General features: G+C 50.4%; 1 protein-coding gene across 1 annotated transcript in view; it reads left to right on the top strand.

Annotated features, from left to right (window-relative positions):
• The window catches only part of CLPB (ClpB family mitochondrial disaggregase), a 73,313-nt gene extending 49,439 nt beyond the window's left edge, over positions 1-23,874 (top strand). The window contains exons 7-16 of the mRNA XM_059465847.1: positions 2,181-2,295; positions 8,739-8,816; positions 11,330-11,385; positions 14,589-14,633; positions 16,472-16,633; positions 18,247-18,403; positions 21,256-21,329; positions 21,784-21,903; positions 22,309-22,413; positions 23,190-23,874. Coding sequence (XP_059321830.1) covers positions 2,181-2,295; positions 8,739-8,816; positions 11,330-11,385; positions 14,589-14,633; positions 16,472-16,633; positions 18,247-18,403; positions 21,256-21,329; positions 21,784-21,903; positions 22,309-22,413; positions 23,190-23,441 — 1,164 coding nt within the window. The 3' untranslated portion in view covers positions 23,442-23,874. The remainder of the gene's footprint in view (positions 1-2,180; positions 2,296-8,738; positions 8,817-11,329; positions 11,386-14,588; positions 14,634-16,471; positions 16,634-18,246; positions 18,404-21,255; positions 21,330-21,783; positions 21,904-22,308; positions 22,414-23,189) is intronic.
• The last annotated feature ends 3,611 nt before the right edge of the window (positions 23,875-27,485 follow it).

Raw genomic sequence — 27,485 nt, forward strand, 5'->3', positions numbered from 1 at the left:
GTTCAAGGCCAGGTTGGATGGGGCTTGGAGCAACCAGGTCTAAGTGGAAGGTGTCCCTGCCCATGGCAAAGGGGTTGGAATGGGATGGTCTGTAAGGTTTCTTAAAATCATCCTTCTGTGACTCCATGACTGCCATGCCCACCCCAGTAATAGGCAGACAACTGTTATCACCTGCCAAAGCACAGACTGAGTCCTTCTCTTTTTAAAAATTAAGATTTCTGATCTTTTGGCCTTGCATCAGGAGAACTTCTTAACCCAGTTGAGTGCAGAAGTCTGGTTGCCTCCAACATGAGAGCAGAGCAGTGCTCCCTGCATGGCTCTCCAAGCAGGTAGCACCACTGTGCTCCACTTAAGTGCTGATACTGAGCCAGGCAGGGGTCATCAGGACAAGGGAAGATCAGCTGCCAGAGGGTGGGGACACAATGCCCACCAACACCATTGCACACCACAAAGTGAGAAGGTGGGAACAGCTGGATGTGTATGGAGAGGGGAGCAGATGAGAGAGAAGTTTGTGTCTTATGTAAAGTCCAGAATTAGTGGGGCTTTTTCTTGGAGGTTCTGTCACCAATGCATCTAAAATATGTTTTTCTTGCTGGGTTTTCTTGTCCCAGTGTTCCCTGTACAGTGCAAGCTAAGGCAGATGCTCAGGATACTCCAGGCCAGCTGCATGACCCAGCCAGGAGCTGTGTTATCACTTCTGGCCCACTGAGTAGCTGCCATGAGTGCAGGGCTCTCCAGATCAGCTCCTGAGCAGAAAATGGTACTTGTGCACAGGACTTGTACTGTGTCAGCTCTCCAAGGACAGAGGGAGAGGGCATTGCAGAGGATGGGTATCCCTTCCTTCTCTTCCTGCACATCTTACCCACTCTCCATAAACCCATGGGAATTGTTGGGTGTCCTAACATCACTGATCACATTCCTGCATCTTCCAAAAGGCCAGAGAGGAGGGAGAGAGAGAGAAAAGATTTGTCAGGATCCTACAGACAGACATATGGTGAGGTCGTACCCAGTGCCGGGGGGATCAGCACAGGCAGGATGTCTGTCCCAGAGCTGCTCCACTGGGATCTGCAGGGAAGTTATTGCTCTGTGTGAGGATCAGGGCTCATGGCATCTCTGTTACACGTGAGACTGATAGCACTGGCCAAAATTGGATTGTTCACTATTTATTATTTTTTAACTTCTGTCAGAATCGCTGCTAGCCCAGGAGATGTCAGCAGCCTGGCTGGGGGTTATCCACTCCAGCTCCAGCAGCTGGATCCTGCTGCAGCTTTGGCACCTGCCTTCTGGCTTTGCTGAGGGTGTTTCCCCTTAGTGAGATGGATTCAATGACAGGGACTGTTCTGTGGGTGCAGTTACTCACTTGGCAAACCCCATGGGATCTTTATGTTCTGTCTTCATCTGAGTCTGGCTTGCTCCATGCTCAGGTTGTGGCAAGAAGAGTGCTCAGCAGCCTTTCTAAAGATCTTAGAATCACAGGTTTTGGGTTGGAAGGGACTTTACAGCTCACCTAATTTCACCCCCTGCTGTGGGCAGGGTCACCTTTCACTAGACCAAGTTGATCCAGGCCCCATCCAACCTTGCCTTGGACACTGCCTGGGATGGTGCAGCCACAGCTGCTCTGGGAAATCTGTGCCAGAGCCTTACCACCCTCACAGGAAATAATTTCTTCCCAATATCCCATCTAATCCTCAATGGGAAGCCATTCCCCCTTGTCCTGTCACTCCATGCCCTTGTCCAAAGTCCCTCTTCAGCTCTCTTGGATGTAAGGCATAGTGATACTCTGCCATCCCTGCAAGATCTGGTTGGAGTCTTTGAACAGGAAATGATTGGAGGGTAGGAAGACAAATCTAGGTAGAGCAATCCCAAAATAAATAGCACCTAATGGTTAAGAGCTGTTGAGCAGTGCCATTGTTCCCTCTTTGTCACCAGTACAGAGGTAGCACAGGGTCTGGTTTCCCATCAGCAGAGCAGGATCCCTATTCCCACTCACCCCAACTTCCATTCCATGACAGATTCAGAAATTTCCTCTTGCTAGGGCTGGAGCATCCAGACCAAACTGCATGTGCCCTGGGGATGCTCTGGCTCCATGTCAGAGGGATCCCCATACAGGGCTCTGACATCTGTGTAGTGACCCAGTGCTCTGTCAAGTCTCTGATCCCTATGTTTTCTTCCCTCCACAGTTCCAGGAGGAACAGCGCAGGAGGGAGGTGGAGGAGCGGCGGAGATTCCCACTGGAGCAGCGGCTGAAGGAGCACATCATTGGTCAGGAGAATGCCATAGCCACAGTGGGGGCAGGTAGGACCCTTCACACGCTGCCAGCTCTGCCCTCCACACCTGCTCCACAGGGGAGAAAGCTGTTGCCTCAAGCCTTGATCTGAGGCTGCCTCTGGGCAGCCTTGCAAGGTTGCTGGGGAATTCACAGTGGATGTCCCATCCATGGAAGTGTTTAAAGCCAGGTTGGATGGGACTTCAAGCAATATGGGAGGTGTCCCTGCCCATGGCAGAGAGTTGGAATGAGATGAGCTTCCTTCCAACACAAACCATTCTGTCATTCCATGTGATCAAGGCTCTGGCAATCTGGGCTGGGTTTGATTTGCCAGTCCAAAGCCTCTGGATCCTGTCAATAATTCCTGATCCATCCGTTCATCCCAGTTAATTCCTGAAAATGGGACAGCAAAATAAGAGCTGTTGAGGCCAGGGCAGAATCACAAGGAGCGTGCTGTCAGAAACACAAACCCTTTGCCTTTAGTTAACAAAGAGGAGCCCAGTGTGGGCTGGGAGCTGAGAAGGAGCCGGGAAGGAGCTGGGAAGGAGTCTACACTCCTGCAAAAACAACAGCCACCCTGTGTGTTCAGAGAACGGCTGTGCCTGGGGGCAGCAGCCCGGCTAATTGGGGAGCTGTGATTAATGGGCAGTGCCTGTTCCTGACACAGGTGGCGTTTCTGCGCATTAACGTCCTTGCCTTTATGGAGGTTTTTCTTATTGAATTATAGGGAATGTGCTTGATACCCCTACAGCCTCAGGATATTGGACCAAAAGGTAGTGGGAGACTCTCTGTCCCCTCCTCTCCCCCCTTCCCTTCTGTCCAGTTTTTCTTTTCATTTTCTTTTCTTTTTGTTTTCTGTCCAGAAGGATGAATTTTAAGACAGGACTTTCTCTCTCAAGCACTTCCTTTCTATCTTTGCTATTTATTTTGTGCCCAGCTGGTTTTCCTGCTGCTTTGTGGACCCTGCATCCCTCCACTCTGCTCTCACCGCTGCCATTTGCTGGTGAGCAGACCTGCCACACACCACATCTTCAGATCCACCAAGCCTGCCTGATATGTTTAATTTATAACTGGTGCCTTAATTGAATAATTGGATTTAATCCGTCACTCGGTGCATGATCCAAACAGTCTCCAGAGGGGCTTAGCCAGAATACAAAGGGAACGTGTGGTCTGGGGTTAGAAACACAAGGTCTGGAGCAATGGGGATAGAATGGAGTCACAGAATTATGGAATAATTTAGAAAAACCCTCTAAGATCACCAAGTCCAGCTGTTATCCCAGCAACCCTCTGCAAGGGGATGCACCCGGAATCAGCCACACGGCAGCCACAGCCCCAACACCATGGCATCACTGCCAGAGGGAAAATCCTTCCCCATTGCCTCCATAGGATATATCCAAGCCCTGCAGCACTCTTTTCTGATATGTGGAGCAGGACAGGACTGGGAGAAGGTGGATGATGGTTAACTGATTGTGACTGGGCATCTCCCAGCATGCAAGATTTCTCCTGGTGCCTGACTGGTTGATAGTGGGAGGCAGCTTGGCCACCCCCTCGACTGAACTGTAGATGTTCAGTTCATCTTAACAAAATCCCCATTAAATATTCCATCTCCTGACATCAGAAACAGGCAGGTCATTGCTGCCATCTCAGGAACTGCTGGGGTTCTCTAACTGGTACATACAAATGAGCAGCTAAAAGGCTTAGGGTTGTGTTTTTCAAACCTACCACTTCCCCTTTTCAGGGGGAATAAACCTTGAGGGTTGAAGCACTCTGTTCCAGCTCTTCCTGAAGTTGAATAAGAACCGAGGAAGGAAAAGTGTTGTTTATTTTTCAGGATTTTTGAAGAAAGGGTAGTGCACAAAAATCTATGTTTTAATGATAAAATCCCCAATTTTAGCAGCTATGATATTGAAAATCAGTCAGTGTTTCAAAACTGTAGGGAAATGGATAAGAAGGACTATCATCCTGCTCTGGTCCAAAGGAAACTGGGGTTATTTTGGACAATATAGGATCCTTTTATGAGGGCTGTTTTTTGGTGTGTGTTGCTGCCTGCAGGTCAGGTGAAACTTTGCAAGGACACAGCTTTGATCTAATTTGGGGTTCCATAAGCCTGAGCCACCAGCAGCAGGGCTGGAAGAGAGCTTCTTTGGGAATGCTGCAGACCCTGGAGCATCAGTGCAGTACCTGGATGGAAGCAGTGATCCCAGGATGGGTTTGGCCCCAGAGCCTTCGCCCTGCGGTACCCCAAACCCGGACAGGCCGAGGAGCCCCGCAGAATGAATTGATTTGATAAATGGACATTTATTACACTCACAAATTGGCTGAAACCAATTTCAGTCACATCAAGTGCTGATAACTGCTGGGGTATTGATTTGTGTAAAGTAATACAGTGAATTTATCAGTTCAATAGCGGGTTGAAGGGCCTCTTGGAGACACAGGGCTGCAGTCACACTGTTACAGATGGACGAAATAAAGCGAGAGCACGGCAGCAATGCCAGGAACAGCTCTGCAGAAGAAGGCCCCAGCGTCATCATCATCAGGCTCTTGTTTTGGACATTGGGGCTGAGTGTCATAATGAGATTTCAGCACAGCAGTGTGACCTCCCTCCTGGTATTTATTTATTTATTTATTTATTTATTTATTTATTTATTTATGCCAGGAGGAAGGAAGGGGGCAGCTTTCCCAGAGGCAGAGCATGGATTTCATGCTTGGGTGACAATGAAGAGCGGTCAGCGTGGCCAGCAGCTGCTTTGGCAGTGCAGACTCCAAGGAGAGGAGTGCTTCTGTGGCTTTCCTAGCTGAAATTTTCATCCTTGGAACTGGTACTGATGTTCTGCTTTGGCCCAGGATGGGGCTTCTGTTCCTACTGCTGAAGCTGAACACTGCACTGAACAGCCTCAGAGAGCCTCCTCCAGCCCCAGTGGTAGAACCTAGGGACTGGTGTCCCTTCCCTAGGGATATCCAGATTTTTTAAGTTTTTCCAAACTTCAAGAGTGCTGTGTGGTGGAATAGCTCATCATTTTCAGGCTGCTTGTAGAAAAGCATTTACACCTCTTCACTCTGTTGATCTGATTAAGCTGCTGACTAGTGAGGGTGGAACAGTTTGGCTTAGAAGAGTCCTTAAAGCCCATCTCATTCCAACCCCCTGACATGGACAGGGACACCTTCCATTAGACCAGGTCACTCTAAGCCCAGTTCCAGTCTGGCCGTCCAGGCACAACTTTTCTTGCCAACCTGTGCCAGTGCCTCACTAGCCTCATAGGAAAAAATTTCTTCCTAAATATGATGCTCGGCATCTTCTGACAGAGATCACGTGCTGAATCTAAGCTCTGACTTTATGGCAGTTTTTTAAGGGATGCTTTATATCCCTGGAGCTGCTTTGAGTATTTATCCATAAACTCTGGCATCCTGCTGCAGAGGGGAGGGGAAGAAGGCAGCACTTAACCCCACTGTCTTTGGACCCTGAACGTGCTTGACCCTGTGAGTGGTCACTCCATGCCCCAAAGCAGAAGTTTATTACTTTTATTACCATTATTATCTTAGCCGAGATAGCTGCAGGAATTATTGGCGGTTGTGTTACTCCCCATCAGTTTTTATGAAATTTCTCACCCCAGGTGTTTGACCTCTCGTTCATTGCTGTAAAGGGTTGAGAAGGAACATATGCAGTGCTGGGAAGGGCACACAGAGGGATGCAGCACAGACCCTTCCCTGCACCTCCCTGTCAGGTGGCTGATTCCAGGGATGACATGGCCAGGGAGCAGCTGAAGGACAGGATGGGATTCCCACCAGTCTTTGCCCAGGATTTTGAACAGAACCAGATTGCTGGCTACAGCCAAGCTGGTCTGTCATGCTGATATGCCCAGGCAGGGTGAGATGGAGCCAGGCACCAGCCAGTGCTGCATCTGGCCTTGGCCCAAGCTAATTAGGCCTTGGCAGGAGTCAGGACTCATCAGCATGGCCAGGGGGACAGGTAATGCATCTGCCTGTGTCCAGGCAGGGAATGGCAAGTCCTTGAGGCACTAAGGTTCAGCTCCCACTAAATGCACAATCCCAGCACTCAGTCCCATTTCTGAACGGGTTGGAACTGTGGTCTTTAGGGTCCCTTCCTACCCACACTCTTCTACAATTACATGATACTGCATGCCTTGGATTTAAGGTTAAATTGGGGATTTTTTTTTTGATGTTTGGACAGGGATGCAAACCTTCATCTTCATCCTGAGCTACCGCTGCCTTTTGGGAGGCCCTTCTGAATTTCCCTGCAGACTTTACAGGGATTAGGAATTCAGTCCCACTCTCTTCCTAAGTGGCTGCAGTGGTTAATCACCTTTGTTATTAAAACTGTTCTGCTTTATTTGTAGTTTGATCCTCTTGCTACAGGCCCTGGAGCGCCTTAATTTTCTCTGTCGCTGAGCAAGTTCAGTGCCTTCTTGGGGAGATACTTAATGACTGTGGTCAGGTCACTCCTCACACCCCTCATCATTAACCTCAGCTCACTGATTTGTTCTTGTAGTGAGGCTTTTCTCACTGGATCTGCTGGCTCCCCTGCTACCTGAGTCTCCTGGAATACAAGCATGGACTCTGAGGAGGGAGGTTTCATGCAGGTCTTGCAGCTCCAAATTCCCATGAGACCCCTCCATGCATCTCTAAACTCCAGCTGCTGGAATATCTGACTTGAGCTGCTGCTGTTTAACATCTTCCCAGTGTGTCCCTGCTGGCACAGGCAGCATTTCCATGTCAGGCTGTAGCCTGTGACATTCCATTTCTTATTATTTGCAAAATGGAAATATTGTTTAAATATTTTTATATGCAAATCTTTTTTGTGCAAAATGGCACTATTTATTTCCCATGTCAGTTTCTTCTCCTGTGCAGGAAGGACTCGTGGCATGCCGTGCCTAGGATGCCTTTTTTTAGGTACCTTCTATTTACCACACCCCATCAAGAAAAGGGTTTTATGGGCTGACTTTGGGATTGAATTTAAGAATTCTGCAGTTTTAAAAGCCACTCTTGTGCCTTTCTGCCAGCTCAGGGAAGAAAATAAACCCACAGCTCCCCACAGAGCCAGCCAGTGCCTCATTCAAGGGAGACACAGGACTGAGGCACAAGGACAGAGGCTGAGGCCCAGGATAGTGGCCAGAAGAAGAGGAGGAAGCTGTGTTTTCAGGGTGACAGTGACAAAGAGAAGTGGGTTTATTCTTTCTTGGCTTTATTCCTGTTTTTGCTGTGGACACCACTGAAAGGCAGCAGAGGCTGAGCTTTGCCATGCCTGTGTGCAGCAGCATTCCAAGAGCTTTAAGCCACAGCTCTCCCAGTGTTTTCCTTCTGCTCATCCCACCTCCAGTGCTATTGTTTTTCCCCACTACTTTCAAATTCCTTGTCAGTTACAATTTTTGGGCATCTTGCTGTTTTCATGCCCTGCTTCCTCATGTGCCATATTTTGGGTTTGGCTGCATCTGGAGGTGCCATGTGCCACTCATGAGACCTTGCTGGGTCTGAGGGGTCCTGAGACTGTACACAGTGCATGTTCTCTTTTGCAAAACACCTTACAAGATTTACAGGCTGTATTGAAATACTGCAGATAAAGCAGAAAGGCTGGAATGTCAGAATCTCTCACACTGAACTGGAAGCTGCTCTGATCCAGGGAAACCACTTCTCTGTTCCAGAGACCACATCCAGCCAGCAGAGGATGAGATTTGATCTTTTGGCCTCAAAAGCAGTTCCTCCTCCTTCAAATAAGCCCAGTGCAATGATGTTACAGGTCACAGAGCCTGAGGCTGCTCTGGGGGGCTGGAGAGTACCTTGGGGAGCTGTGGGCACCCATGGGGATAGGAGCTATCACCCACTCTGCACAGCAGATCCATGTCTGTCCTGAAGAAGGGCTGTACTGGTCAGACTGGGAGTTTGGGAAGGAATCAGAGCTCTTGCCTTTTGTAAAATTTTCCACTGGTATCTCACCCAGGATGCACTTGGTTGCCACTGTCCAGGGAGGCACTGAGATAATCACCACACTTTTCCCAATCCTTGCACCAATTCAGAGCATTTGTGACCTTCAGCCACCTCTTTCTTCCCATTCCATGCCAGAAATAACCTATAAACCTCTTCAAAACTGATGGTTTTTCCTCACAGAAAGGCTGCACTTGGGAGCTGGCGAGGCAGAGCGCCTCTCCATCCCTCTGTCCATCCATCCATCCTTGTCCCCCCCTCCACCATCTCCCTGGCAACGCTGAGTGCACATCCTGGAAAACTTTATCCGAAATCTGCTCTGGGCAGCTTTCCAAATCCATGCTAACCTTATTAGGTGTCTCTGGGGCCTTGGCTAGCTAATCAAATTAGAGAGCGCTAATGGCAGGGAGGACTGGGAGTGGGTAGAGAGCAGTAAAACATAGTGTATACTTAGTGATAATTACACTTGCTTTGTGGCATTGATTTATATGCTTCCCCCCTCCTCTTTTTTTGTTTTCATTGTCTTCAAATGCAGCGATTCGGAGGAAGGAAAATGGCTGGTATGATGAGGAGCACCCGCTGGTGTTTCTTTTCTTGGGATCATCTGGAATAGGTAACATTTGGGTTGTGGGGAGGGGGATGGAGAGCCCTGAGGAGAGGGGGTAGAAGCTGTTGCAGGGCTGCAGGGTCTGAATGAAATACCAGTTAAACACACTGTCGTCTTTGAGCAGGTCACCCATCCTCCAGCAGGGTGACACCAGCACACACAGGCACATCCAGCCTCATGCTGAGTTATCCCACAGGACAGCCCCCCTCCAAGTCTCAAAAAGGAGCAGTTTTCAGAGTAAAAGTATTACTCTAACAACTTTCTGGTGAAAACCCCTCTATTCCAATGGGAATGGAGGGATAATAGTAGAAATTTGCTGCCTGCAAACTGAATCTCTGCTCATTTGCTCCTGTGGGCACAGATTGCTTTGGAATGACAGGATTTTATTGACACCGATAAGATTTGTCCTCCAGCCCAATCAAATGCCACATGACAGCTGATCAGTTCATGAAATGGTCCAAATGACTTTTAGTTGTGGAAAAAAAACCCAACAAAACAGCTTCAAAGTAACTGATTTGTGACATTTGGAACAACCTCAGGGCTTCTCCTGCCTCCACTGCCTCCCAAAGGGCTCCAGAAGGTGCTGATGCTCCAGTGCTGGAGGGGTTAAAGGGGCACAGGTGAGATTTTGCTCCTGCTGCAGAACAGTACCAGGCCCAGCATTAACTCCAAATAAGTTGCTATAAAGCTGTATAAAATCAGGACAAAATATTTTTGATACTTCATTGCCCCGCTGAATCTAAAGATTCAGGGATGTAAATTGTTGGCTCTTCCATTCCCATGAACTTCCATGGGGGGTTTTCTTTTCTTTTTTCTTTTCTTTTCTTTTCTTTTCTTTTCTTTTCTTTTCTTTTCTTTTCTTTTCTTTTCTTTTCTTTTCTTTTCTTTTCTTTTCTTTTCTTTTCTTTTCTTTTCTTTTCTTTTCTTTTCTTTTCTTTTCTTTTCTTTTCTTTTCTTTTTTCTTTTCTTTTTTCTTTTCTTTTCTTTTTTCTTTTCTTTTCTTTTCTTTTCTTTTCTTTTCTTTTCTTTTCTTTTCTTTTCTTTTCTTTTCTTTTCTTTTCTTTTCTTTTCTTTTCTTTTCTTTTCTTTTCTTTCTTCTCTTTTCTTTTCTTTCTTCTCTTCTCTTTTCTCTTTTCTTTTCTCTTTTCTCTTTTCTTTTCTCTCTCCTCTCCTCTCCTCTCCTCTCCTCTCCTCTCCTCTCCTCTCCTCTCCTCTCCTCTCCTCTCCTCTCCTCTCCTCTCCTCTCCTCTCCTCTCCTCTCCTCTCCTCTCCTCTCCTCTCCTCTCCTCTCCTCTCCTCTCCTCTCTCATCTCTCTTTTTCCTCTCTTTCTTTTTTATAGGAAGCATAGTTTCTTGCATCCTTACACATCAGGAGCTCTGATCCAGCATCATCCAGAATCAGCAAAGCTCAAAGTGAAATCAAATGCAAAATTTTGGCAGAGATTTATCAGGTGGAGCAGAGAACACCCCATGAATTCCTGTATTTGTAGCCCTTTTTTTGGTGCTTTATTGATCTGACCCACCAGATCTATTGTCCCTGCAAAGCAACTGTGGTTAGATATACAATACTCCAGTAAGAATGTACTTTTCCACCTAATTTCCTTTTAAAAACATGTTGGTTTTTTCCTTCAGAATAGTTATTTCTGTCCCTGCTCATTTATTTTTCAGTATGCAAGTAAATCCATCAGGGATCCATATGCAGTACACTGCTGACAGGTGTGCAAGGGACAAGTGTGAACCCCCAGAACATCCATCCTCCACAGGGCTGACTGGCTTCACCTCAGCTTTGCTGGTCACCCCAGGAGCTAAAACTGGCCCAGTCCTTCCCCTGATCAACCTGACAAAACCAGCAGTGTCATGCTGGGGGGTAGCAGCAGGAAAGAAAAGTTTTCCACATTTAATAAAACTGCTTTTTCAATGAAGTTTTTCCCCAAATGGATGGGCTGGGAGAACAGGACATGAGCTGGTATGAGCTGGTACGTGTGTTCACCCTCAATAAATGCCTCGGGCCTCTGTAAATGCCTTTCAGGGTGGGTTTGCTTCATTACTGATTGTTCCTAATGCCAGAATTTTTTTACTGTCATCTTATATAAAGCAAAGAAAAAACACCCCATTTCCTTGAAATTCTTTATTTGGAGACTACAAGGCATTGCACAAGGAACTTGAAATATTGAGGGTAAATATAGCAAGAAATCTGATCTATCCAATATAGCAAAACTCTGATCTATCAACATCTTTTTGTGGAAAAAATCAAGAGCTTTGTTCCCATCATGTGAGAGTCAATTAAAGCTGAGGGAGCCAATGCAGAGATGTCGCTGTTCTAATGCATCTGTTCACCCTGCCCAGGCTGGGAACACCACTGAATGTGATCCTGGAGACAAAACAGCAATGCCACTTCCCAAGGAAAATCCATGTATTGGTTGCAGGAGGTGCCAGCCCTGGTGTTAGCAGAGCTGATGAACAGACAGAAGATGGACAGACCTGGTTTAATGAAGGTTTTTTTTCTCTCTCCAAAACAGGTAAAACAGAGCTGGCCAAGCAAACAGCCAAGTACATCCATAAAGACATCAAAAAGGTAATGGCTCATCCCAGCTTTGTGCCGGCAGTAAAGGGATGCTGGGAGGGTCATCAGGGTGTTCATTGTGTGGCTGTGCTGCCCTGAGAAAGGGCTTCTTCTGCACTGAGAGGGGCCTGTCAAGGTCATGGAGTCACAGACAAGTCTGGGCTGGAAGGGTGTTTTAAGCTCATCCAGTTCCACCTCTCCTGTCAAATGCAGGGACACTTTCCACTAGACCAGGTTGTTCCAAGCCACATCCAAATTGGCCTGGAACACTTCCAAGGATGGGGCAGCCAAGCTTCTCTGGACAGTCTGTGCCAGGGCCTCACCACCCTCACAGGGAAGAATTTCTTCAATCTTCCCCTGCCCTCTGTCAGTAGGAAGCTGTTCCCCCTTGTGTTGTCATTCCACGCCCTTCTCTTGCAGCCCCTTTAGGCCCTGGAAGGATCTCTAAGGCCTTCTGGGAGCCATCTCTTCTCCAGGCTAAACACCCCCAGCTCTCCCAGCCAATCTCCATGGCCTCCTCTGGGCTCACTCCAACAACTCCACATCCCTGTGATGTTGGACCCCAGAGCTGGAGGCAGCTCTGTAGGTGGGCTCTCACCTGAGCAGAGCAGAGGGGCAAAATCCCCACTTGACCCTGCTGCTCACACGGTTGGGTCAGCCCAGGACACTGTCTATGCTCCTATGTTACCAGAATATTTGAATTGGAAAAATTTAAATGGATGTAACATTTGTGCTTCCTGTTGAATTTTGCTCTAATTTTGACATCCTGTGTTGTGAACATTTTTTTTTTACCTCTATTACTAATATCACTGTAAGTTAGAAGGATAAAATTCCTGAAATCTGTTTTCCATGTCCTCACCTCCACCACTTGTCATATCCTGCCAGTATGGACTGTAGTCATGCAACATTGATTTCCTGCTCAAAATTTTAAGTGCTGAAGTGTTTGGTATCCAGAAGCAGTTTGAATTATTTAGTTTGTTACCCAGTGGTTAGATTTTAGAGAAGATAGGTTGGAATTATTTCATGGAGGAGGTGGTGGCTTTGCAGGAGAACACTTCAGTGGTGTCTGAGGTTTCTATTCCATTCTGTTCTATTCTATTCTATTCTATTCTATTCTATTCTATTCTATTCTATTCTATTCTATTCTATTCTGTCCCATCCTGTCCTCTTCCATTCCATTCCATTCCATTCCATTCCATTCCATTCCATTCCATTCCATTCCATTCATTTCTAACCTGTCCCATTCTTTGTATTGTTTCTTTCCAATCTATTCTATTTCATTCTGCCAATTCTATTCCATTACAATTATTTCAATCCATTCAATTGCAATGTATTCTACTCTGTTCTGTTCTATTCCATTCCAATATTCTATTCTATTCCAGTCAAATCCATACCATTCCATACCCATCTTTCATTCTGATCTGTTCTGTTCCATTCTGTGCCGTTCTATTCAATCCCAGTCTTCCATTCCATTCCATTCCATTCCATTCCATTCCATTCCATTCCATTCCATTCCATTCCAATGGAATTTTCTTCCATTCCATTTTCTCCCATTCCATTCTGTTACATTGCATTCTCCTCCATGTTTCACATTTAAGCCTCTGCCTACCTGTAAGAGGTACTTAGCTCTCTCCCACATGGAGCCAGGGGAAAGAAGGAAAGACAAGCAGAGCTGTGCATAGATGAATCCCTCTTCCCCACATCCTCCAGCAGTGAATGGACACACAGTGCAGCAACACATGTAGAAAGAACAAACTGAAACCAGTGCTGTAAAAACAGCTCTTCTGGTTTTCTTTTCCTTATGCCTCTATAAATGCCTTCCAGAAGCCATAAATCATGCATCTAGAGCACCTTCATCCCTTATCCTGCACGTGGAACTGCTCCATGGCCAGACATCCAATGGGGAAATCAGTTAAACCCTGAGTGTTGTGTTAATTTGATAGCAGCAGGAATCTGAGGTTTATTGGGAATGAACCAGCTCAGCCATTGGGCCCCTTAATGAGGGATTAGGCTCTGATGAGGGGCAGCAATTCACAGGAACTGATGGATTAAGAAGGGAAAACCTGAAATTGTCCCCCTTTCATTTGCAAGACAGTCAATTTTTCCATCTTGCTCTGCCCTGGGCAGTTTTTAGATATTTTAATAATTTTCAGGGAAATTTTTGCATGGGAATATTTTACCCAGAGAACCTTTGGCTGTCCTGTCCCTGAAAGTGTTCAAAACCAGGTTGAATGAGGCTTGGAGCCACTTGGCCTGGTGGAAGGTGTCCCTACCCATGGCAGGGGGGTTGGAATGGGATTATCCTAAAGGTCCATTCCAACCCAAACCATTCTCTGATTCCATTATTTTCCCAGGTAACAAATGACAGGACTAGAGGAAACTGCCTCAAGTTTCAACAAGGGAGGTTTAGGTTAGATATTAGGGGAATTTTTTTCTGCTCAGCTCTGGAAAAGACTGACCAGGGCAGTGGTGGAGTCCCCATTCCTGAAGAGATCACACATGTGGATGTGTGGATGTGGCACTTGGGGACATGGGTTGGTGCTGGGCTTGGCAGTGCTGAGGGAACAGCATGGCTCTGTTGTCCCAGAGGGCTTTTCCAACCCAAAAGGTTCAGGGATTGTGTTCTCTAATTCTGGGATCCCTGTGTGTCTGTGAGTGTGCCATGTCCACATGTCCAAATGAGATGTGTTCCCAGACGTGTCTCATGTCTCATTCTCCCTCATGGACAGGGGTTGTGGCTGGTTGACTATCCCAGGATGATGCTGGGAAGTTGAGGCTTGGCTTCTCCTTGGTCAGCTGGATGACAGGATCACTGTGGGTCCTTTCCAACTGAAATATTCCTGTTCCCTCCCCTTCCCTCTCCTCCCTTCTTTTCCTTTCCCATCTAGGATGTGGATTACAGCTCCATGATCACAACATTCAGTACCTGCAGTGAATCATCAGCTTTTCAGATGCAAAATGGATACTTGGGTGGATGCTATAAATTCTCTAACACTATTCTCTGTTCTAGGTGATCACCCACAAGTCCAGTTCTCCTCAGCTTTATGATTTTTGCTGGATTTTTGTGGAGGGGTGTTGCATTCTTCTTGTGATTGATTTCTAAAAAGCTGAACCACAAAAATATCTATTTTATTTGGGAAATTTCAGCCCTGTCAGTACTGCTCCAGCTCTGGCAGCGAGCAGATTGATCAAATCTCATCCTAAATCTCTTGCAGGGTTTCATCAGACTGGACATGTCGGAGTTCCAGGAGAGGCATGAGGTCAGTAAATGGGCTCTGAAGGGAGCAGCTTCAAATTTAATCCAGAAAAAATGGGCATTTTGGTGTCTCAAGGTGGGAGCACAGCAGAACAACAGGAGTTGCTACAAGTTGTGCACTAAATTGCAAGTAAATTGCCAGAAAAGAACCTTAATTGGGTGTTGTGGTTTAGACATAGTACTCCCCAGTTTAGTGCTCCCACTGAGACACTCCAAACCAGGAGCCTCTCACTCCCTGCCTCCCCTTGTCCCTCCCCACAGCAGTGGACTGGAGAGGAGAACTGGAGGCTCAAAAGGTAAAGGCTGTGGGTTGAGACAACAACAATTTACTGGAAACAGAAATGACATAAGAAAACAAACAAGCAACAATATTAAAAACAAAAGCATGTAAAAGAGAGAGAGAGAAAGAGAGGCTGTCCAAACCCAGCCATGCCCTCCAGCTCAAAACCAGCTACTTCATGTATTCCACATCCTTCTGCTGCTCTTATTTGACCAGAAGGAACCCATTCTCCCCAGAAGATTCCTTTCCCTCTGCTCCATGACATGAGGTAATACAGAATATCCTCCAGGTCCAAGCCTTGCCCCTCCCTTACTGCAAAAATTAACCCTGTCCTGGCTGGAACCAAGACATAGAGGAAAATTAGGAGCAGAGACAAAGGAGCAAGGAAAACTTTAACAATATGTGTCCAGTGCTATGAATTCCCTTGGGGTGGGGTCGGCCCTTGGGGAGAGAGCAGCTGAGAAGAGATGATGGAATCCAGAGGATCATCTTGAACAGCCACATGCTGTTCATCACCTAACATTGCCCAGGCAGGCACAGCTTACCCCAAACCCCTTATCCCCAAAACATGGCTAAGTCCAGTGTGGGATTTTTGCCTCAGCCTGCCTTCCATGTAGGAAAGGAGGAGAATCCAACAGGATACAGGACAATGGTGCCAGGTGCAGCCCTCCCATCACAACTTCTGCCCAGTTCTGGTGCCATGGGAGGTCCAAGGTGCCAAGTTTTCTGTGATTCTTGCCAAGGTCACCCCTGGACCTGAGCCCTCCCTTTGGTGAGCTCTGTCTCCCCAAAAAGTAGCAAGGTCCTAGCAATGAGAGTGGTTAAACACTGGCACAGGTTGCCCAGTGAAGCTTTGGCTGCCTCATCCTTGGAAGTGTTCAAGGCCAGATTGAATGGGGCTTAAAGCAACGTGATGGTGTGGAATGTGTCCCTGTGTATGGCAGCAGGGCTGGCACTACATGGTCCCTTCCAATCCAAACCATTCCATGGTTTGGCTGTGACTTTGGGTGACATTCAGACATGAGTAGATGTAAGATGCACCAAGTTATGTGTCAAAAATTGTCATTTTGCCAAAACTTTCCTGTTGTCAGAAATACTATTCTATATAAACTTCTAAATTTCTAAATGTTTTTTAAAAACACCATGGCAAGAAGTGATGACATAGGAAAAGTATTTTACTTGTGGCTTTGATTCTGCACCAGTACCACCTGCCACTTACAATCCTTTGAATTCTTCCTCTTAAAAGGCTAAAAGGGATGAAAATAGGTCTTGGACATCTCAGACAGGTTGCTCAGACCCTGCATAGCAAAGCAGGGCTGGTGCCTTCCCACCTGACCATGCCTCCTCCTTGGATTCTGCTGGTTTGAGCTCTGGGCAGGGAACTGCTTAATCCTTATTTTGCTTAATTGTTGCTTATTAAAATTATTTTGGTAGGTGTCACAAAGAACATAGAATTTGTTTTGTCAGCAGCAAAGAGTGGTGGTAGCCTGATGAGCTACCAGAATGGCTTCATTCCCACTGTCCATGGGTCAGCCTTCACCTTTCCTGTTCCTTCCTCCCAGGTGGCGAAATTCATCGGCTCACCACCCGGCTACGTGGGCCATGAGGAGGGAGGACAGCTCACCAAAAAGCTGAGGCAGTGCCCAAATGCTGTGGTGCTCTTTGATGAGGTGGACAAAGCCCACCCTGATGTGCTCACCATCATGCTGCAGCTGTTTGATGAGGTAAGTCCACGTCAGAGGTTAGAATCAACACAAGGGACATGGAGAAGGGGACAGTGGGGGGTGAGAGGGGTGACAGATGGAGGAGTTTGGGTTGGAAGGTACCTTAAAAGCACAATAGTCCACCCCTCCTGCCATGGGCAGGGACACCTTCCACTAGGCCAGGTTGCTCTAAGCCATGTCTGACTTGGTCTTGAACATTTCCAGGCATGGGGCAGCCACAGTTTCTCTGGGCAACCTGTGCCAGGGCCTCACCACCCTCACAGGGAAGAATTTCTTCCTAATATCCCACCTAACCCTGCCCTCTGGCAGTGTGAAGCCACTCCCCCTTGTCCTGTCTCTCCAGGCCCTTGTCCAAAGTCACTCTCCATCTCTGGTTGATTTTGAAGGTCCCAGTCTGTCCTCAGAGGCCTCCAAACTCCAGAGCAACATGCTGGAAGATTTTGAAGGGGTTTTTTTGTTTTGTTTTAAGGATTAATAACACCATTTTTCTTGCATAGATCATCACAGTAGCAGTTCAATGTGAAATCAATTCCTGTACCAGGAACTTGACAGGGCAATAACCCAAATGTTAATCTCAAGCACCCAACAAGGATTTGTGTCATTGTGCTGGATCTCTGCTGTTGGAGATGGATTGAGGAAAGAAACAGCCTGGGGAGATGCTGCTTTTCTCCTTATTTCCCTCTCTTTTTATATTATTAATCAAGAGCACTGGTGCTTTGGAGGTTCCTGGATTGGTTTGGGGGCTGAGGGTTGATGTCACTTCAGCAGTGGTGGTGCTGGGCAGCCCTGGTTTGCCAGGAGGTCAGTCCCACAGGGATGAGGAGCTCTGTTACTCAGGTCACTCTGTTACAGCCATAACATGGTTATTTGTGGGCTCTGCCCAGCCCAGACCTGTGCTGAGCTGAGCCTGGGGCTTGTGTCAGACCTAAAACCATCACAGGGAAGTAGGCAGAGGGTCAGAGGCTGGGGAGTTACATATGGGCAGCCACACAGTCATGGAATCATTGAGGGTGGAAAAGCCCCCTGAGACCATCAAGTCTAACCCTTCCCTCAGCACTGCCACATCCACACAGCTTTTAAATCCCTCCAGGGATGGGGACTCCCACACTGCCCTGGGTAGTCTGTGCCAAGGCTGGGCAACACTTTCAGGGAAGAAATATTTCCTGATACCCAACCTGTTCCATCCCTGGTGCAACTTGAGGCCCTTTGTTCTTGTCTGTCCCTTGTTACCTGGGAGGAGACCAAGACCCCCATTGCAGATCTGTCTTCCTGTCAGGGAGCTGAGGAGAGCAAGAAGTGCCTCCTTCTCTCCAGGCTGAGCAAGGACATGGTTTGGCCCAATCCTCCTCCTGGAGGCATCTCCCAGTGCTTCCATCACTTCTGTCCTGGATGGGGCAGGCTGGGACCATGTGCAGGAGAAGTTCCTGCCATTCATGGAGAGACAAGGACTTCTCCAACGTCATCCTTGCTTCCTTCCACCTCAATCCTTGGGTATCCCTTCAAAATTAAATTGACTCTGGGGAAAAACAGGACCCATGTTCTTTTTCCTGGTGTTTTGGCTATGTCCTCCAGCACCTGCTGACAGGGCTGGTGTCATCTTGCTGTTGTTGCAGGGCAGGCTGACAGATGGAAAGGGGAAGACCATTGATTGCAAGGATGCCATCTTCATCATGACCTCCAACGTGGCCAGTGAGGAGATTGCCCAGCACGCGCTGCAGCTCCGGCAGGAGGCCATGGAGATGAGCAAGAAAAGGATTGCAGAAAACTTAGGTACTGGAGCTTCACTCTTCAAACCCCTAAAGAACCTCCCTGCTTCCTAATACAACTTTGGAACCAGCTCAGCCATCCCTTGGCAGGGGGCACACCCAGACCCTTCAGTCCCCTCTCCACTGGTCCCAGCTGGTCCACATGGCTTGGGAATGCTCCTCTGCCAAGAAGTCAAGAAATCCCAGAAGGGTTTGGGTTGGAGGGGACTTTAAAGACCATCCCATTCCAACCCCCTCCATGGGCCAGGACACCTTCCACCAGACCAGGTTGCTCCAAGCCCCATCCAACCTGGCCTGAAACACTTCCAGGGAAGTGAGCACAGGATGAGAAAGACTGAGAGGTTGGACAGAGCCTTAAAGATGCAGTCTTCCTCTGACAGATACAATGTCAAATAATGAGGATTTCAGAGCAGGTGGGTTGAAACTGGATGGTCTTTAGGGTCCCTCTCAATCCAAACTCTTATGTGATTCCATGACTCTCTTTATCAAATCACCCTTCATTTTCTTTTGAGACCCTTCCAAATTCCTCCTGCAAAAGACTGTGCTTGGTTCAGGTGCTCATATGAAAGAGGAAAAGTTTTGTTTCCTCTCAGTCCTTCCCAAAAGAACTGAGCTTAGTGAATTTTACTGCACTGTGGAATGGGAGCCCTGGCCTCATATATCAGGCTCCTGGAGAAAAATTTCTCAAAAATAGTGAATTAGGTAATAAAAGGGGAATAAGGAGAGCAAGGGCAGCCTCTGAGATTGAAAATGAACAACTTGATGTGCAACATCCAGTGCCTTTGGGGGTAGCTCTGAGGATATACAGATGGATGGTGGTGCTAGCACCAAGGACTGTCTCTTTTGGGCCATGTTTGTCACATGGAGAGAGGAAAAGCCTGTTTCCATCAGGTGCTGCTGTGCCTATGGAGAACCAGAAAACCATGGACAGTGACTGCATCCTTTCTTTTCTCATCAGTTTTAAAAAAACTTACTTTGGGGTTTTTAAGATCCTTTTATGATCTTAATTGTCTGGATGCCACATTTTTCTCAAGGTATCCAGCAGCCTGTGCCATCTCAGACACACATTCCTGCATCAGCTCCACAGGAGCAGGAAAAAACATTGGATTTTGTCATCAAATCTATTTTCCAGCTTCTTTTTCCCAGTCTCTTCCTTTTACTTTGGAGAAGTGGCTGTCGACACTGGCTTAATTCAGAATCTTTAAACTTCAATCAGGCTAGGTAAAGGACAGAACACATCATCAACTGAACCTTCCAGAATAACATTTGAAAATGCCACAGTTTCCCTGCTCAATGAGGAGAGCATTGAATTTTAATTTGTGGGACAGTACAGCTGCAGCAGGAGAGGAGCTGGGGAGGGCATTTGGGCACAGCAGCTGCCCTCAGTTGGCTTTCAAGGAGCTCCTGCCCATTTTCTGAGCTCTCAGTGTGGAGGTGCCATGGCAGGAAGTCACTAAAGTGCCTGGCAGGGAGATAAATGGGAAGATAAAGGGAAGGAGCAGATTCTTCAGTGGGCTCTGCATCTACCAGTGGCAGGAGCAGATATTACATGTGGGAAATGGGAATGCTGGTAGCAGTGCTGGCTCCTCTGCCTTTCCCCTGCTCTCCTCTGCCAAAACACTAGGACTTATTGGCATCCTTGCCCCAGAGAGAGGGGTTGGAACCGGATCAGGTGATTCCAGAGCACCTCTTTGGGCATTAGGGGGAACCTCCTCACTCCCTACAGCTGCCTGAACAGAGGATGCAGCCACTTGGGCATCAGTGTATCCTTCCAGGTAACAAGTGACAGGACAAGAGGAAACAGTCTCAATTTATGCCAGGAGAGGTTTGAGTTGGATATTGGGAAAATGTACTCCCCACAAGTGTTGTCCAGCCATGGCACAGGCTGCCCTGAGCAGTGGTGGACTTCCCATCCCTGGAGGATTTAAAAGATATGTGGATGTGGAACTTGGGAACACATTTAGTTGTGGGCTTGGCAGTGCTGGGGATTGCTTGGACTCAGTGGTCTCAGAGGGCTTTTCCAACCTAAACTACCTGTTGAGAATCCCTTCTGCCACTGCTGGTGAGGGGCAGCAATCTTCATCAAGGCTGCAAAGCTGGGACAGGGTCCCAGCACCCAGCATGGGCCTGTGTCCCCTGCCCTACCCTCCCTGCCTGCCAGGATCCAATCCAGAGCACAGGAATCTCCTCCCTGTGAGCACCCCGGTGTCAAACAGCACATGGAGGCAAATGGGGTGGATTGGGTGAAGCTGTGGGAAGAACTGGGATGATGAAGACAAAGAGAAAGACAGCACTGGGAGGAAGAAGGGTGATGCTGCAGCCAAGCATGCAGAGTGTCTGGGAGGCAGGATTTGAGAGCAGCCAGACCCTGGCTCCATCTGCAGTCAGCAGAGGGAAGTAGACTGCAGCCTGAGCAGTGCTGCAGGCACCCTGAGCAGGAGTTTGGTGCTTGCTGAGAGACCACAGGCTCTTTCAGTTCTACAGCCCCAGAGGGCCAGTGTGCTCTGTGTGACAGGTCATTGGCTGCTCTGGAGCCCAGCTGGGCTCTTCAGCTTCCCAAAACCCCTGGGAGCAACTCCTGTGGGCGCAGAGCAGGGAGCAGAGGCAGAGCCAGGGCTCTTTGGCCATTCAAGGGAGCCACATCAGCACAGGATGTTCCCCTGCAGCACCCCAGCACCAGAACTGCTGTCCAAGTGCAGGGACACCACAGTGCCAAAGCAAACTGCTGGCACATGTGGAACTCCCAGGTCTGTCCTGCAGCACCTCCCAGAGCCTTCCTTGCTCTCAGCTCACCAGACAGAGATGGAGCCACTGTCCCACTGTCCCTACTGACACCCCTCTCCACCTCTCTTGCAGAGGATGTCCAGATGACCGACAAGATCACCATTTCCAAGCAGTTCAAGGAGAAGGTTATTCGCCCCATCTTGAAGGTATGGATTTTCATGGCTCAGGTTTCAGGTGTCCTGAGCTTTGGTCCCAGACTCCCTCCCTGTGCTTCTCTACCAGCTATGAGAAAGGGATGTAACCCCACTATAAATGTTGGAGAGGTCAGAGCCCAGCAGAAATAAATCACACCTTCTTTATTCTTGGAGTGGAGCTATGGTGTAAAGGAGACTCAGGCAAGAAGTGCTGCAGTGATTTGGGGGTTCTCTGTTCTCCCAAGGTCAGGAAAGCCTGACTGCAGTGACATCCCCACGATCTTCAGTTTAAGATGTTTCTGTTGCTGTCCAGCTCCATGGTGTGGGGGTTGGATGGCTCTTGGGAGCTATGGGAGGTGGGATGATCCCTGGGGAGCTCCTTCTGCAGTGCCACTCTCCCTGCTGTTCCCATCAGGGTCACCATCCCTGTCCCTGCTGACCTCCTCCTCCTCCCTTGTTCTTGCAGGCTCACTTCAGACGGGACGAGTTCTTGGGCAGGATCAATGAAATTGTCTATTTTCTCCCTTTTTGCCACTCAGAGCTCATCCAGCTGGTCAACAAGGAGCTCAATTTTTGGGCCAAAAAGGTAAAAAATCATCAGTGGCTTTAGAGGAGACTTGTCAGAATAACTCCAGAAGAAATCACTTCTGGAGCATCTGCCCTGGGGTCATCATACAAGCTGTTGAACTTGGGGTGCTGGGGAGAGCTGGGACCTCTGGGAGCAGCAGAGATGGTTCCTCTTGGACTGCAGCAGGAATGAGCTCCAGGCTGCCTTTATAGATGTCATTTGTCTAATTGGTCTTTGCATGTCTGAGCTCTCTGAGGGCTAAATGGGATTTTGGGGTTCCTTTGTTGTGGAGGAACTGGCCTGGTGGAGCTCAGCCCTTCTCAGCCCCCCAGTGCAGCATCCTCACTGCTTGAGGTGAAGGCTGCCAGGTTTGCTGGGGAACATCCATAATTCTTCTTCCTTTTCCTCCCTCCCCCCTGGCAGGCCAAGGCAAGGCACAACATCACCCTGCAGTGGGACAGGGAGGTCATGGACGTGCTGGCTGATGGCTACAACCTTCACTATGGTGCCCGCTCCATCAAACACGAGGTGAAGGCAAGAGGGAAGTTGGGGTGAAGTTTGTGAAGTCATCTCCAGCCCCACTGCCCAGGGAGAGCCAGAATTGGAAAGGCATCAAAAGAGAGATGGAGTCGTGGAGCAAATCCAGAGGATGTCATGGAGATGCTCTGAGGGCTGGAGCCCCTCTGCTCTGGAGACAGGCTGGGAGAGCTGGGGTGTTCATACTGAGCAAGAGAAGGCTCTGGGGAGACTTTAGAGACCCTGCCAGTGCCTTAAAGGGCACCAAGACAGCTGGAGAGGGACTTTGGACAAGGGTCTGGAGTAATAAATTAAGGGAGAATGGCTTCAAACTGGAAGAGGGTGGGGTTAGATGGGATATTGGGAAGAAATTCTTCTCTGTGAGGGTGGTGGGGCTCTGATACAGATTGCCCAGAGAAGCTCTGGCAGCCTCATCCCTGAAGTGTTCAAGGCTAGGTTGGATGTGGCTTGGAACAACCTGGGATAGTGGAAGGTGTTCGTGCACCTTCCTGGCAGGGGGGTGTGGAATGTTAACAAACTTTGAAAAGTCCTTTTCATCCCAAACCCTTCCATGATTTCATGACTGTGTGGGTCTGACTGTCCTCAGCTCTGGGGAGATGTCTGTGGTCTTGTGGAGGAAGGGGCGCACCCACACTCCAGAGACAGGGAATAAGTGGGATGAGGAAGAGGTTGCATGATTTTGCACTGCCTGAGGGTGGGGAGGAGCTGGCCATCTCCATGGGAGACTCTCCACAGGGATTCCCTGACAGAATCTGTCTGTCCCTCAGGTGGAGCGGCGCGTGGTGAACCAGCTGGCAGCTGCCTACGAGCAGGACCTGCTGCCACGGGGCTGCACCCTCAGGATCATCGTGGAGGACTCGGACAAGCAGCTGCTGAAAACCACAGAGGGCTCTTCCCCCAGCACAGAGAAATGCAAGGTGCCGACCCTGCGGCTGGAGATCGTGGAGAAGGACCGCAAGGCCCGGAAACTGGAGATCCAGGCGCCGCTGAACCCCAAAAACATCACTTACTTCTTGTGAGTGCTGGCCACTCCCAGTGACAATAAAACACCCCAGGAGCTGGAGCGAGGGGCCAGAGAGGGCAGAGCCACAGCCCTGCCACGCTGGGCACGGACACAGACATGGATGCGGACATGGACATGGATACGGACATGGACACGGGCAGGAGCTGCCCTGGGATGGGCATGGAGGGCTCCAGGGGTGCAGCTGTGTGTGACAAGGGGCCCTGGTGCCATCCAGGCATGGGGCAGTGGATGGTCCTGGGCTTTCACAGGGTGCTGGAGTTTTTTAAGGAAGGGGGAAGCAAACTGCAGACCATGTGGGAATTTGTCATTCCCGTGGGAGGGGGCTTGCTGGGTCAGCTGGGCTGGCAAGGTGAGGAATGGGAACTGAGTGAGGATAAAAGCCACCAGGCACTTGCTCTGTGTTGTCCCCATTTCTTTGTGGCAATAAACATGCTATGTGCATCCAACCCTTTGTGTCCCCACAAGGAGCAGCTGTTGACATCACCACCCTCATCCCAAGACACTCCTGGGTTTCCTGCTCATCACCAGGAGCCAGGAATGTCACCAAGAGTGGGGAATACCACTGGGAGCTGGGACCCACTGTCACATCTCCCCAGCCCAGCCAGGCTGGGTGCAAACCCCTGGCTGAATCTTTTTCTGATGACCTTCTTCCAGGAAATATTTAATATCTCAAGTGGAACTGAGCTGTCCAAGTTGTCCCCATGTCCCATGGGGGCTCCTTCAGGGAGCTGCTCGTGGTGGAACAGGAGACATGGTCACTACTGGGGCTGCCCCAGACAGGGTTTCAAAGTGTAGAACATGAAATACATATGGAAATTGAACCCTCCCAGGACTAATGATCCCCAAGCCATTAGTCCCTTGGGATGCAGATAGGATCCCCATCCCACTGCTACCCCTACCCTGATGTCCCCAGGGGGGTTTGGTTCTGGAGCTGGTTCCTGTCTTCCAGGGATACAAGGAGGGTTGGTGGGAGATTCCTTGAGCCCCCTTCCTATCCCAGTGGCTTTTTTCCTGGCTTAATGCCAGGGGCTGGAGCAGGATCCCATCCCTGGAGGGTTTGGGAGTGTCACCAGGCTCTGCTGGAGCCTCCTAAGGTCAGATCCAGTTCCAGAGGTGCGCACAGGTGTGCAGTGAGCTCTGCATGTGTGTGCATGGCAGCACAAAGGTGTAACATGTACCTGTGCATGGGTGGGCACCTCTGGGCACAGCTGTTCTCTGGCTGTGCCTTCAGATGTGCCCTGCCCTGCTGTACTGTGTCACACCCTCTCACACCATGCTGTGCCATCAGTCACACTGTGCCATGTCATGCTGTGCCAGGTGACACTGTGCCATGCCAAGTCACATCACCCTATTCCACGCTGTCCCAGTACACACTGTGCCACCCTCCACCATGCCAAGCCATGCCAGCCCCATGGATCATAGCCCCACAGGAAGGAGCTACATGGGCCCTCACAACCCTTGAGGTGGTTTCCTTGGTGCCAATACAGTAAATGGGCTTCCACTGCCAGGGAGAGTGCCTGGGAGCACGGGATCTGGGAGAAGAATCCTCTTTGGCTGTGCCAGACCCATTCAGTTCCCCACATCTGAACCTCATGCTGGCACCCAATCCAGGCAGGGCACAGGGTGGGGGCTCAGGACACCCTGGAGCACCCCAGCTTTGTCCCCAGAACAGAGTGGCAGTGGGCAGAGGCCTCCAGCACCGCTGGGGGCAGCTGTGGGGCTGAGGGAGCCACCAGGACCTCCCAACACATCATCTGGGGCACTCCATGGGGCGATGAAGGCTGGAGAGTGTGGGTGGCAATGATGAGGTGGGTGCTGTCATCCCAACCGAGCTGGGGCTAGAGCTGGGGGAGTTTGGGGTGTGACCAGAGGGGATCTTGTAGGGGGGTCGCTTTTAGAGAGGGTCCCATTGGCACAGGATCCATTGAAGGGGGTCCACCCATCAGAGGGGTCCCCTTGGAAGGAGTCCCCCATCAGACAGGAGTCCCTTCAGGACAGTCCCTTTGGAGCCGTTCTATCATAAAGGATCCCATTAGAGAGGGTCCCATCAGCCCCCCTGACCAGCTCTGGAGGGACCCCAACCCACCAGGCACACGGACATGTCTCCAAGCAGCTCCCAGCACACGATGGGATGGAGGGATGGAGGTCCCTGTCCCCATCCCCACCACTGTGCTCGGCCCTCCCCGCTGCCAGTGCTGCCCCTTCGGGCGCCAGCCTTTACTCACCCGCACTGGGCAGCACCGGGGCCACTGCCAGCACCCGTGTCCCTGCGTCCCCCACAGCCCGCAGGGATCACCCCCATCCCACGGGAGCCGCGGGCTCTACCCCCGGCTGTGCCCCATCCCCTCCATGTTCCACCGCCTCTGCTCTCCCCCTACATCTCCCTCCTCCTCCTTCTCGCCCTCCCGGCTCTGCCCGTCTCTGGGTAGCACCAGCAGCTCCTTGCGTGGCAGATTGCTGCCTAATTAGTTTAGAGGGAAAACGTAATTGAATTAACTTTTCACAGCTCCAGCAGCCCGACAGTGGGGCCTCGCTCCGCGCCAGCCCCACGCCCTGATCGAATTAACTTGTTTAGCAAGCTGCCCGCTCCGGCCGCGCAGCTGGGCAGGGCGCGGGGGGGCCCCGCCGGCACCCACCGGGGCCGGGGGCTCGGCCGGGGGAGCGGAGACCGAGATGGACCGCGGGGGAAGCGGGGCTGTTCCCGGGGAACGGAATCCAGCAGGGAGCGGGACCCTTTGTGGCCTGAGATGGGGGCAGAGCGCAGGACGGGCATGGGGCAGGGCACGGGCCAGGAGACAGAGGGGGAGATGGGGCAAAACGTGGGGCGGGACACAAGATCGGATATGGAGCAAAACACAGGGCAAGAGACAGGGCGGGATACACGGCAGGAAACGGGGAAGGACACGAATTAGGACAAGAATATCGGGGAGAAGGTGGGACAGGATGCGGGGCTGGATACAGGGCAGGACATGGGGCAGGACAGATTCGGAGCGATCCCACAGGACCCGGCCAAAGTCCGTTCTTCCCCCACCCCCCCGCTCCCCTGGGGGACCCAAAGCCCTTCATTGGGCACAATTAGACTTTTAAATCTTCTTTAGTGAAAGTGTTTGTCTTGAAAATGTCCCAAATCCCGCCAAATCCTCCCGCATCCCCCCTCCCCACACGCCCCTCCGGTGCCGCTGAAAGGGGCGAGAGCCTTTGCCTCGGTCCCGGCAGGGGGCCGGGGGGATGGGGGGCTTTGAAATTCATCCGGCTGAAAACTGGGGAGGGGGATTGCAAAGGCCAGAGCCCCCGAGGAGAGAGGGGTGGGGCTGAGGACCCCTCCAAAGCCGCCGGCTCCCCCTGCACCCAGGGACGGCGGAGGGCACCCGGGGACAGGGCGTGGTGCCGTTGTTTGCCCCCCTGCCCCTGGGATGCTCAGCACCAGAGGCATGGCATAGCATGGCATGGCATGGCATGGCATGGCATGGCATGGCATGGCATGGCATGGCATGGCATGGCGACAAGGAGGGAGATGGGGATCAGTTTGGAGACGCACAGAGGATGGGATAGGGATGGGCACAGGGACACGACCAAGGACCGGGATGGGATGGGATGGGATGGGATGGGATGGGATGGGATGGGATGGGATGGCGATGGCGCTGGGGACAGGGATGGCACAGAAGGATGGGACACGGGGGGAAGGTCCAAGCGCCGGTCCCAGGGCAGGCCCGCCGAGCGCTGCTCCGGGGGTGCCCAGGGGCCGCTGTGCCCCCGCCCGCCCCCAGCCCCAGCAGCGGCCGCCGGAGCCGCTCCGAGGCGGGGGGTGCTGCGCCCACGAAGGGTTAAGGGGGGCGGGGGGCTGAGGGGAGGGGGGTGTCGGCTCCGCCCGCTCCCGCCGTCCCCGGGAGATATTGTCATGCAAAAGCCCCCGGCGAGCGCAGCCTTTGTCCGCGCTCCCCCCGCCGGTATATTAACGGGCCGGGGCGGCGGCGGTGGCGGGGGCGGGCGGGGGCCCGGCGGGCAGGAGGCGGCGGGGACGGGCGGGCGGCAGCCGGGG

Source organism: Ammospiza nelsoni, chromosome 2 (assembly GCF_027579445.1).
Source record: "Ammospiza nelsoni isolate bAmmNel1 chromosome 2, bAmmNel1.pri, whole genome shotgun sequence".
Taxonomy (NCBI): domain Eukaryota; kingdom Metazoa; phylum Chordata; class Aves; order Passeriformes; family Passerellidae; genus Ammospiza; species Ammospiza nelsoni.